General features: G+C 36.0%; 1 protein-coding gene across 11 annotated transcripts in view; it reads left to right on the top strand.

Moving 5' to 3' along the window:
• Positions 1 to 399: 399 nt before the first annotated feature.
• Positions 400 to 12768, top strand: part of POT1 (protection of telomeres 1) — a 99429-nt gene continuing 87060 nt past the window's right edge. For 2 of the 11 annotated variants that reach the window (XM_070369283.1, XM_070369290.1), the window contains exons 1-4: positions 553 to 750; positions 1556 to 1685; positions 3956 to 4028; positions 7723 to 7814. In XM_070369283.1, coding sequence (XP_070225384.1) covers positions 1563 to 1685; positions 3956 to 4028; positions 7723 to 7814 — 288 coding nt within the window. In that variant the 5' untranslated portion in view covers positions 553 to 750; positions 1556 to 1562. Of the gene's footprint in view, positions 511 to 552; positions 751 to 1410; positions 1686 to 3955; positions 4029 to 7722; positions 7815 to 12768 lie in introns of those variants that run through there. The other 9 variants (XM_070369291.1, XM_005901122.3, XM_070369288.1 and 6 more) reach the window with 8 other exon arrangements.

Here is a 12768-nt window from a genome sequence, read left to right on the forward strand (position 1 = left end):
TCCCCGGCAAAGGAAACGGGCAACCCACTCTAATATTCTTTCCTGGGAAATCCGACAGACAGAGGAGCCTGGCCAGCTACACATGGGGTCGCAAAAGAGTCTGACAAGACTTAGCAACTAAACAGCTCATTAATTACAGCATAAAATCATAGTCCTATAAATCATTGAAGTGGTTAATCAAATCTGAAAAGTAGCATTCCTTCTTGCTAGATTTATTTCACTGTAAAAACTGCGTTAGAGCTCTTGCCTTTAGGGGAAGACAACTGGGAACTAAAATAAGGGCCCTGTCCCCAGGAGCTTCCAAATCTACCAAACCCGCCTAGGTCTGCGAAAGGCTCTTCATTGGTTATTGGATTTAGGAAATGCGTAGCACCGCCTCTCCTCCCTCTGCCACCCGCTGGAGAGACTGCTCGAAATTGGCGGGAGCCGCCCTAAGTGGATCCGCGGGAATTCGGGGCGCGGGAGTAGTACAGCCGCCACCCTCCCTGCCACGCGCTGGATCCTCTCTAGGTATTCCGGGAAACTTTCAGCGCATTTTAGGCCTAGACACCATCTCACAGTTCGTCCTCCAAAGGCCCGAGAACCAGCCGCTCGTATGCCCTAGCGGTCGTGTACGCATGCGTGGGACTGGGTTGCTGCCGTGCGTGTGACGTCACGAGCGCGCCCGCCCGAATGCTTCCTAGTTTTTCTTTTAAGAGAGCGGGTCAGTCAATTTCCAAGTAAGTTTGGAGATCTTGACGTGGTTACGAGGTGAGTCGGGACCTGAACCGGTATTATGAAGAGCCTGGTTTAGTTTAGATCAACATTTGGAGGAGTTATTGCAGGGAAAATCTTCATATTTGTCTTTCTCGTGAGCTTACTTGTGTCGAGTATTTTAGCGTTTTGTGAGCAGCTGACTTCAGTTAATCCATGTCTCTGCCCTCAGACGGTCATCTGGCTTGAAGAAGCTTGGTGCGCACACACTAAAACTAAATATCGATACTAGTGCGTGTCCCAGGCAATAAGTTTGGGGAAAAAAAAGAATCTGAAAATGCGCAAGTTAACAGCAGTTCAGTGGTTTCTTTCGACTGCATAGGGGCTGGAGGGAGGAAGCAACATATATTTTGGAGTCATAAACTTTTGGGGCACAGTTTACTTACACAATGTTACAACTGCCAAAGGGATTTAAAAACAAGCGCAAAACTTTTCAGCCTCCTTTCGCTTCCTCAATAGTTTGTACATTTTAAAGCACAGTGGTAAAGGCGGTTGTTAGTGCCCTTTTCACAGATCCTAAAGCTGAATTATACAAGTAGTTCTTAAAATACAAGACTAATAGAAAATGGTTAAGTTTGAATGCTTTAGGAGGATGTGTGTATTGATCATCTAATAAAATTACAGAATAATTCACCCATCCTTCTTCTCCCCCAACAGTGATGACTAACTAAAAAGGAAAAGCAAATCAAAGACGCTTAAAGCAAATTATTTACATTTTGGATAAAATACTGGTTTTTGTGTTTTCAGCAGTAAGTTATCAACTTCCCTAACTGAATTTGCTTTCCATCACACTATGAAGCAGATCTGATATGCCACTTGAATTAATAAAAGAAGTCAATGGAGTGCCTGAAGTTGATCTGCTAAATAAATTACACAAAGTGGATATCAGATCCCTACAGCCTGGTAGTGATTATGACAAGAAATATATCCAGGTAAGAACTGACACAACTCAGAATAGTTACTGTTTGTTTTCTGAAGTTGGATTGTCAAGTGCCTTGGAGTGGTTTTTATTTGAACTTATCCTGATGTGAGCAACTGAACTTCTTGGATGCAGAGGTCAATAGTTTTTCTCAAATTAGGGAAATTATTGAGTAATGTTTCTTGGATTTTTTTTTTCTTGCGTATTATTACTCTTCTTTTTCTGGATGTCACTTACATGTATGGTTGCATGTTGGGTTCTTTGATATTGTCCTTCTGGTCTGTCAGGTACTGTTTGTCTTTCTTCAGTACTGTTTTGTGTTTTTGCTGAGGATTTCAGATTGTGGAATTTCTATTGATTTTGTCTTTTAAGTTGCTGAACTTTTTTGGGGGTTATAGCCAATATTTTTTATGCATATTCAGTGAATTTTTAAATTTTAGTTGTTGTGTATTTAATTTTGGGTCAAAGTTAAGAATGATGGGAAGCAGGTAAAGGGCTTACTGACAAAATGTGTCATATAGTAAAAGAGAAATGATGTCACTTTTCAGTTTTACCCTGTAATCAATATTCTTCATGTAGACATTTGTTATCTTTCATTTTTTTTTGTTTTCCATTTTCCTGATATTTTCTGTCATATGAAATAAAGTTCTATGTATTACAGCTGGTCTTCTCTACTTCATTGTATTTAAATTCCTAATCAAATGTTGTGGGGTTTTTTGTTTGTTTTTTTGTTTTTCAAATGTTTTTTATTATTTGCAAACTCACTTCACATTTGGTTGATTAGGATGATGCTTCTTGCATCAGTTCAGTTCAGTCGCTCAGTTGTGTCCTACTCTTTGCAACCCCATGAAGCCAGGCCTCGCTGTCCATCACCAACTCCCGGAGTTCACCCAAACTCATGTCCATCGAGTCAGTGATGCCATCCAGCCATCTCATCCTCTGTCGTCCTGCCCCCAATCCCTCCCAGCATCAGAGTCTTTTCCAATGAGTCAGTTCTTCACATGAGGTGGCCAAAGTATTGGAGTTTCAGCTTTAGCATCATTCCTTCCAAAGAACACCCAAATGGGCTGGTTGGATCTCCTTGCTGTCCAAGGGACTCTCAAGAGTCTTCTCCAACACCACAGTTCAAAAGCATCAGTTCTTTGGCGTTCAGCTTTCTTCACAGTCCAACTCTCACATCCATACATGACCACTGGGAAAACTATAGCCTTGATTACAGACCTTTGTTGGCAAAATAATGTCTCTGCTTTTGAATATGCTATCTAGGTTGGTCATAACTTTTCTTCCAAGGAGTAAGCATCTTTTAATTTCATGGCTGCAGTCACCATCTACAGTGATTTTGGAGCCCCCGAAAGTTAAATCTGCCACTGTTTCCAGTGTTTCCCCATCTTCTTGCATACTTGTGTTTATTAATAAAATGATTTGATTAATTTTCTTTCTGATGGATCATTAATATTATTACTGTGCTGTACCTAACTTCATCATTCTTATTTTGGGTGTTTGGTATAGAAGAATTTAAGTGAAATATTTTTAAAATTCTAGCATTTTTATTGGTGTTATTAAGATAAACCCTTTTAGATATAAATGAAACGTCAGTTTGAATTCTTACATTCCTTTTTCTAACCTGCACATGTCTTCAGGTATCTCAACATTTCTTGAATTTTATTAAATGCATTTTGCTATGAAATTCACTGGTTTTTAGTATATATAGGTCTGTGAGTTTTGACAGATGTATAAAAATGTGTAACTGCAACCATAATCAAGCTGTAGAACAGGCTTTCACTCCCCCCAAATTTTATAGTCAGCTGCTACCTTAATTTCAATCCATGGCGACCACTTTTGACCAGTTTTCTCAGGTTATATAGTATTTTTTGCCTTTCAAGAATGCCATGTAAATTGAATCTTACAGTGTGTAGAGTCACACACGACTGAGTAGAGTCCTCAGTCGGACATGACTGAGCAACTGAACTGAACTGTATGTAGCTTCTTTCTTTTAAAGTATCAATATTATATGTTACACGTATCAGTATGTAGCCTTTTGATTGTGGCTTCTTTTTACTCCTTGCAGTTCTTCAAGTTGTTACATTTATCAATAGTATTACATTTTATTGATTGCTGGAATTCCACCATAGTCTGTTTATAACATTCCCCAGTGTAGCAGTACTTGGATTCTTTCCAGTATTTTGTAATGATGAATAAAGTAGCCTTAAAAACTTATTCTAATTTTAATTATGTTATTACAGTCTCTTGGATTTACATGTAACTACTTTTCTTTCACTTCAGGGAAAACTCTCACTTATCTCTTCTTTAATTTGTGGTGAAAATAGAAGAGCTGTTTTAAAGATTGGACTTCAAGGTAAATGACAAGACCATTTCTGCTTAACTTTTTGCTTATAATCTAGAAATGGGTAACATTATGTATACATACACATGTACCCTGGAGAAGGCAATGGCACCCCACTCCAGTACTCTTGCCTGGAAAATCCTATGGATGGAGGAGCCTGGTAGGCTGCAGTCCATGGGGTCGCTAAGAGTTGGACATGACTGAGCGACTTCATTTTCACTTTTCACTTTCATGCATTGAAGAAGGAAATGGCAACCCACTCCAGTGTTCTTGCCTGGAGAATCTCAGGGACGGGGGAGCCTGGTGGGCTGTGGTCTGTGGGGTCGCACAGAGTCAGACACGACTGAAGTGACTTAGCAGCATTAACAGCACACATATACCCACAAAAATCATTTTTAGTATGAACATCTATGGAGTGAAAATTTATTCTTTTACTCTAGCATCAAATATATGGATTGAAAAGTTATTATTTTCCTCTCTTAATCTTTTTCTTCAAAGTCTGTCCACTCCCCACTCCCCCATTGCTTCTGTTTTGCTTCAGATTCCTTTAATATCCTACCCAGATATTACAATGGCTAACTCATCTCCTTATTTTCTAGTTTCATTAATGTGACTCAAACAGCAAATTGTAAGATAATGCTATTTTCAGCATGTTATTTCTTTCCTAGGTGTTACGTGAGCTAATTCTTCTCCCTAGTAACCCTTAAATAATCTTGGTAAGAGTTTAGAATACTTGGAGACCAAAGTAAATCTATTCTGAAGTCTGAAATTAGTTGAATGAATGAAGAATGGCCTACAGCAGGGAATGGGAAATAAACTTTGAAGTATATTTCCAAAACTATTGGAAACCATATACATAACGGACACTGTTCTAGGTACAGCAATGTAGCTAGCAATATAACAATGACCAAAACAAAGTTCTTGCATTCATGGAGTTTACATTGTAGGGGAAGAAATAAATTCAGCAAATAATTGTACAAGGTAATAATTTACAGAAATTTGGTTTGAAGAAAAATAGAGCAGGGTGTGGTGGCGTGCCTGATGTATTATCCTTTTATATATTCCTAGGTTTGATTTGCTAATGTTTTGTTAAGAATTTTTGCATTTAAATTTATGAAAAATATAGTAGGAGTCTGTCTTTTCCTGTAGTGATTTTGATTGGTTTTGATGTTGGGGTAATGCTATCCTTAGTGAAGAGTTGTTTATGGTCCCTCCTTTCCTATTTTCTGGAAGACTTTACCTGGAATTGTTTGTTTCTTCCTTAAATGTTTATAGAATTCACTGGTGAAACCACTTGTATATGGAGATTTTTTCATTTGAAAGATTTAATTCTAAGTTCAGTCCCTTTAATTGACATAGGGCTATTGAAATTATCTCTTTCTTTCTTGAGCAAGCATTGGTAGATTGTGTTTCTAAAGGAATTTATCCAGGTCATCTTGGTTGTCAGTATGTTAGTGTAAAGTCATTCATGAAATACTTTTTATATGCTTTTATTGTTGGTAGGATCTATAATGATGTTGTATTTCATTGATTTGATAATTCATGACTTCTGTCTCTCTCTCTTACTTTTTTTCCTGATCATTTTGGCTGGAGATTTATTGATTTTTAAAATCAGCTTTTGTTTTAATTGATTTTGATTTTTCTGTTTTCCTATTTTCACTAACGTTTCTTTTCTGTTAACCTGCTGTTAACTTCAGTCATTGTATTGTTAGCTTCTAATATTGTATTTTTCAACTCTTTAAGTTCCTGTTTAGTTTTTTTCATGTCTCTCAGTTCTCCTCACCTATTGTCTTCTACTTTTTTGAACATGCAGTTTTAATAACTGTTTCAAAATCTTCTATGTCAATGCTTTTATCACTGTTATTTCTGAGTTATTTTCTATTGATCCCCCCCAGCTCTCCACCCTGTTTCCTCCCTACCCCAGTTCTTATGTATTTTTCCTTTCTACATTGTTGGTACTTTTTTTAACTGAATGCTGGACATTGAGAATTTTATATTATCAAATATTGGATTTATTTGTAATTCTTTAAATATTATTTGTCTTCATTTTGGAATACTGTAAATTCTCTTGGAATCAATTTGATTAACTTTGTTAGGATGGGTCTAGAGCAGCGTTTATGTCGGGACTAATTTGCCCTGATAACCAAGGAAGTGCCCTTCTGACAAGTTTACCACGTGCTTTGTGTATGAGGATTCCACTCTGGAGCCAGAGCAGTTCACAGCACTGTGTGAGTCTCAGAATTATTCTGCCTCTTTCTTTCAAGTGGTTCTAATTCCTGTCTGGGATTCTTTCCTCCTGTGCTTTTGGAGATCAGTACTCAGCCAAAGACCCCAAGGCACTCATCTCCAGAGCACTTGTCTACGCTGCTGTCTTCTTTCAGCAACATGTCGCACAAATTCTATCCACTTTGCTGTCCTCAAATCTGAATTCAGTGAGGCTGCTGGGCTTCCTTTAGATTTTACCTCCATTTTCTGTTGCCTGGAATCTCCAGGAAATAAACTAGGGCTCTGGCTTTGCTTTCCTTCCCAAAGAGAATAGTTTCCTGCACTTCCTGTTGTCCAGCGTCTGCAAACTGTTGTTTATATATATAGTTGTTGTTTTTGTTAGTTTTCTCATTTCTTTAAGGACAGAACAAATCCAGTTCCCATTACTTTGTCATGGCCAGAAATAGACATCTGACAGGGCATTTACTATACTAAAGAAGTAAGTTATATCTTGATTAGAAGCCATTGTATTTTTATTTTTGAGAACATTAGTGTTTCAATTTATGTATCTACTTATTTTGAGGAATTGGATGACAGAAGTAAGTGAAAGGAGGTTATAGGCAGATGTGTGATAGTTTTTTCATTGCTGGTGATAAAGTAGCAGATTCAAGAGTTACAAGTTACACTGCAAGTTTTGGAAAGATGTTTCATGTACTTCATAGATACATGAACGTCTGAGATGAGAGCAGTTGGAGTAATTGAATGTTTGAAAGCTGATATTAATGAGACCTCTCTCAGATGTTACAGTAATTGAATCTTAGCATTTGGCCTTGCTTCAGTGATTCTAGGAGGTGACCTCTGGAGAACAAAGATTATGGAGAGTCTTCCCCAAAGCCAAGAATTTCCAAATGAGATTCTTCGTAGCATATCTGTTTCTTCTTTTCCAAATAATTCTTATTGTCAAAATCACAAAAAGCTCAGTTTTTACACACACACTGCTCTTTTACTCTTCAATGTATGGGTGCTACAGAGAACTCACTTGTTTAGGTTAAAACTTAAAGTTCTAATAATTATATATTACCAGAAGTTCAGTAAAAATAAAAGTATTTGGAGAGTGATGTTATACAGTATAAAAATTGAATTATTTTTATTTAGTTCTTATTCAGTATCTTCTTCAGTTCTTTTGATGGTAACCATGGGAAAGTAAATTGAAAGTGATCATTATGTGATGTTAATGTGGTATTTACAGAAATTTGTAAAGCATATTATAGTTGAAACTGTTATAATTTTGGTTTTAATGCCTAGTAGCATTCTGTACATTATTTTGGCAGTTCTTAAGGTGACAGAGTAAACTAAAAGTGAATTATAAGCATTTTAATTACTCTTCTTCATGATTTTATTTTGAAGTAACTATAGGTTTTAGAATTTAGTTGTCAGCAATTTTTTTGTGTCTATAAAAGTTCTGTATCTGAAGTGTTTTTCTGTGTGTGTTTCTCTATAGAACAAGATAATTCGAATTCAGAGATCAGCAAGATCAATATATTATTTTTTGGAAGCTTAGCCAAGGACTGTGCTAAAGTTTTCTATGAAGGGGTAAAATATTTTTATATTACTTTATCTCTTTAGAAATAGAATTATTGATCATGCTATATGTATCCTACAAGCCATTTTTTAGAAATTCATTATAGATTTGCAGATGTATGAAAAATTATACTTTTTTAAAAAGCAACATCCTTAAAATTGAACACTCCAAAGAGATTAGTGTAACTTATCATTGACAGAAAAAGGGACAATTTTTCCTCTCACTTAAGTTTAATTTTCAGTATTCAATAGACTGTCTTAAAGATGGGTACATTTTTTCTTACTTAAAAATAATCCTTACTAACTAAAAAATAATATGAGCTAAAGTCTATATGAGTATGTCTATAATATTTTCTATAATTATTATAAAATAAATGCCTGCTAAAATCCCCAACAAGATGATACCAAACCAAACCCAGCAGCATATTAAAAGGAGAGTAAACACCATGACCAAAGGGATTTATCCCAGAAATTATGTTTGGTTCAACGTAAGAAAATCATTATACTACATTATATTACATTGTAATAGCATCACTGACTAGATGGATATGAATTTGGGCAAACCCCAGGACATAGTGGAGGACAGAGAAGCCTGAGTGCTGTAGTCCATGGGGTCTCAGAATTGGACAAATTTAGCTACTGAACACCAACAAAATACATCACATTAATAATAGAACAAAGGGGTAAAAAACACAAATAATAATCTTAATTGATGCAGGAAAGGTATTTGAAAAATTCTACATACTTTTGTAGTCAGAACACTCAGAAAAATCGAAGGGAACATCGTAACATAATAAAAGTCAATTATGAAAAACCTATAGCTAATATACTCAATAGTGAAAGACTGAAAGCTTTCCTCATAAGGCAGGAACGTGAAAAGGATGCTTGCTTTCACCACTGCTATTCAGCCTTGTACTAGAACTTCTAGCCAGAGTAATCAAATAAGAAGAAAAGAAAAGACATCTAATTTGTAAAAGAAGAAGTAAAATTATCTCTCTTCTCAGAGTAGGAAGTCAAGACATACGTGGAATAACAGGCGAGTTTGGCTTTGGAGTACAAAATGAAGCGGGGCAAAGGCTAACAAGAGTTTGGCCAAGACAATGCACTGGTCATAGCAAACACCCTCTTCCAGTACACGAGAGATGACTCTACACGTGGACATCACCAGATGGTTAATACCGAAATCAGATTGAATATATTCTTTGCAGCTGAAGATGGAGAAGCTCTGTACAGTCAGCGAAAGCAAGACCGGGAGCTAACTGTGGCTCAGATCATGAACTCCTTATTGCAAAATTCAGACTTAAATTGAAGAAAGTAGGCCATTCAGGTATGACCTAAATCAAATCCCTTATGATTAAACAGTGAAAGTGACAAATAGATTCAAGGGATTAGACCTGATAGAGTGCCTGAAGAAATATGGACAGAAGTTTGTAACATTGTACAGGAGGTGGTGACCAAAACCATTTCTGAGAAAAAGAAATGCAAAAAAGGCAAAATGATTATCTGAGCAGACCTTACAAATAGCTGAGAAAAGAAGAGAAGTGAAAGAAAAAGGAGAAAAGGAAAGATATACCTATCTGAATGCAGAGTTCCAAAGACTAGCCAGGAGAAATAAGAAAGCCTTCTTAAGTGAACAATGCAAAGAAATAGAGGAAAACAATAGAAACCAGTAGACTAGATCAATTTTCATTCCAATCCCAAAAAGGGGCAATGCCACCAATGTTCAAACTACTGCACAATTGCACTCCTTTCACATGCTGTCAAAGTAATGCTCAAAATCCTTCAAGCTATGCTTTAACAGTAAGTACATGAACGAAGAACTTTCCGATGTTCAAGCTGGATTTAGAAAAGGCTGAGGAACCAGAGATCAAATTGCCAACATCCATTGGATCATAGAAAAAGCAAGGATATTCCAGAAAAACAGCTGCTTCATTGACTGTGCTAAAGCCTTTGATTGTGTGGATCACAACAAACTGGAAAATTCTTAAAGAGAGGAGAAAACCAGATCACTTCACCTGCCTCCTGAGAAATCTTTATGCAGGTCAATAATCAATAGTTAGAACCAGAAGTGGAACAACAAACTGGTTCCAAATTGGGAAAGGAGTATGTTAAGGCTGTATATTGTCACCCTGTTTAGTTAACTTCTGTTACATCATGTGAAATGCCAGGCTGGATGAAGCACAAGCTGGAATCAAGATTACCATGAGAAATATCAGTAACCTCAGATATGCAGATGACACCACTCTAATGGCAGAAAGCGAAGAGGAACTAAAGAACATTTTGATGGAGGTGAAAGAGGAGAGTGAAAAAGCTGGATTAAAACTAAATATTCAAAAAATGAAGACCATGACATCTGGTCCCATCATTTCATGGCAAATAGAATGGGGAAGCAATGGAAACAGTGACTGACTTTATTTTCTTGGGCTTGAAAATTACTGCAGACACTGACTGCAGCGATGAAATTAAAAAAGATGCTTGCTCCTTGGAGTAAAAGCTATGACAAACCTAGACAGCATATTAAAAAACAGAGACATCACTTTGCTGACAAAGGTCCATATAATCAAAGCTATGGTTTTTCACTAGTCATGTATGGATGTGAGAATTGGACCATAAAGAAGGCTGAGCGCTGAAGAATTGATGCTTTAAAACTGTGGTGCTGGAGAAGACTCTTGAGAGTCCTTTGAACAGCAAGGAGATCACACCAATCAATCCTATAGGAAATCAACTCTGAATATTGATTGCAAGGATTGATGCTGAAGCTTCAGTACTTCAGCTACCTGATGTGAAGAGCCAACTAATTGGAAAAGACCCTGATGCTGGGAAAGATTGAGGGCAAGAGAAGAGGGTGATAGAGGATAAGATGGTTGTATGGCATCCTTGACTCAATGAACATGAGCTTGAGCAAACTCAGGGAGAAAATGAAGAATAGGGAAGCCTGGCGTGCTGCAGTCTATGGGGTCACAGAAACGACTGAGCAACTGAACAAGTCTTCTCAGATGACCTGATCCAATATATATAAAATCTTTAAAAATCCAAAAAAAAAAAGCTGAGAGGGCTAATATATATGAATTTAGAAATGTCGTAGGGTACAAGATAGACACACCAAAAACAGTTCTACCATCCAATAGATGTGTTTGCTATGCTGTAAATGTTCTAGATCTGTGTTCTCAATATGGTAGCTACTTATCTTATTTGGCCAATGTGCACTTAAAATATGGCTTGAGGAACTGAACTTTGTATCATTTTAATTAAATAGCCACATATGGTTAGTTTTTACTGTATTGGACAGCACATCTACAGAAATTAACCACTCTGGTGTATAATACAGATTTTTTTTCTGCATGTGTATTAAAATGATTTAAAATTGTTTTTTAATAAGAATCATATGACATCTTTGATGTTAATTAGTGATCCTCTGGATATTTGCAGAACCGGTTTTGGCAATTAACTAATATTGAAGCATATAGCTATAAAAATTACTGAGTCATAGATGTCTCCTGATAAATTGTTTAGTATTAGAAAGTACTTCTAAAATGATGCTACAGAAATATTAGATATATGGTTGATTTATGGTTGTTACTAACAAGTAAATGATACAGGGAAAAACAATGCAAAACAACAAAGTCAGATGAGATTGTCTGTACTCTGTCTCTTTTTTCATTTACATTCATTTAGGTTCAGTAAACATTTATTAAGGGCTGACATTTTGCTTGACTTTGTGCTAGGCTCTAAAGAAACCAAAATGAATAAGACACAGTGCTTGACCTTATGGTGTCCACTCTCTCTGGTCTATTGGAAATCATTTAATGGTGGTGACTATAATAGAACTGGAGTAGCAACCTCAATAAACTGAGGATGAATCTGCCTGGAGGATTTGGGGAAAAGCATCAAACAGTAGGCACAGAGTTTTTAGTGGAACATTTTCTCTGTTAGTCTTTAAATTTTTTATTATGAAAAATTTCAAACATATGTATAAGTGGTAAGAATTGAATAATGACTGTCCATATTCTGAACATCTAACTTCAGTAGTAATCAGTATTTAGGCTCTTATTTCATCCATTTCATCTACTCATTTTACTGCCACAGATTATTTTGAGGCAAATAGCAGGAGTTATATAATTTAAACCCTTAAAATTTCAGCATATAAAAGAGAAAGCGTCCTTAAATTATGTATATATGTATATGTATGTATGTGTTTATGTGTATACACAAATGAATACATACACAATATAATTATACTACTGAAATGTTAACATCAGCTTTTATAAATCATGACATCATCAGCGCAGTCATGTATACACACACACACACACACACACACACACATCTGTGTATATTTCTCTTTTCCTATGTATTTGTATACATGCATAAGCACAATTTCATCATTATGCCTACAATAATTTATATATATATAATATCAAGTCTGTTCCAGTTTCCCTGATTATCTCCCATATTATTTTTCAATTTATTTTCTTCTACCAGGAAGAGATTTAAGGTAGAGGAATCAGTGAGAGCTTAACAGTAATTCAGAAACTGTAAAGACGAAAACTAATAAGGCACTTGTTGACTTGACATAGAATTGATTAGTTGTATATGTGTTTTGTGTTTGGAGTTTGGAGACTGACGTGAGAAAACATTGCTACTATTTGTGTCAGAGAATGTTTTGCCTATGTTCTCTTCTTGCTAAGTTTCTGTGAAGAAGTGGTAAATCAGTTAATTTTTTTCCTTAATTTTTAATTGGAACAAAAAAAAGAATGTAGTCATTTATTATTTCCTCAGTGAACAGCTGTTATTCAATCAGTGGTGTATCTTAAAATCTTACTTTAAAACTTGAGGAAAGCAAATAGTTGCCATGCAGTTCATGTTATAAATCTCCTAGGATAGTTCATTAGGCTGTTTCTCTCACAATAGTAACCAGAGTGACTTTTGATGCAATTTAAAAATGTTTGATTGTGATACAGTTTTA

This window comes from Bos mutus, chromosome 4, assembly GCF_027580195.1.
Source record: "Bos mutus isolate GX-2022 chromosome 4, NWIPB_WYAK_1.1, whole genome shotgun sequence".
Classification (NCBI taxonomy): Eukaryota; Metazoa; Chordata; class Mammalia; order Artiodactyla; family Bovidae; genus Bos; species Bos mutus.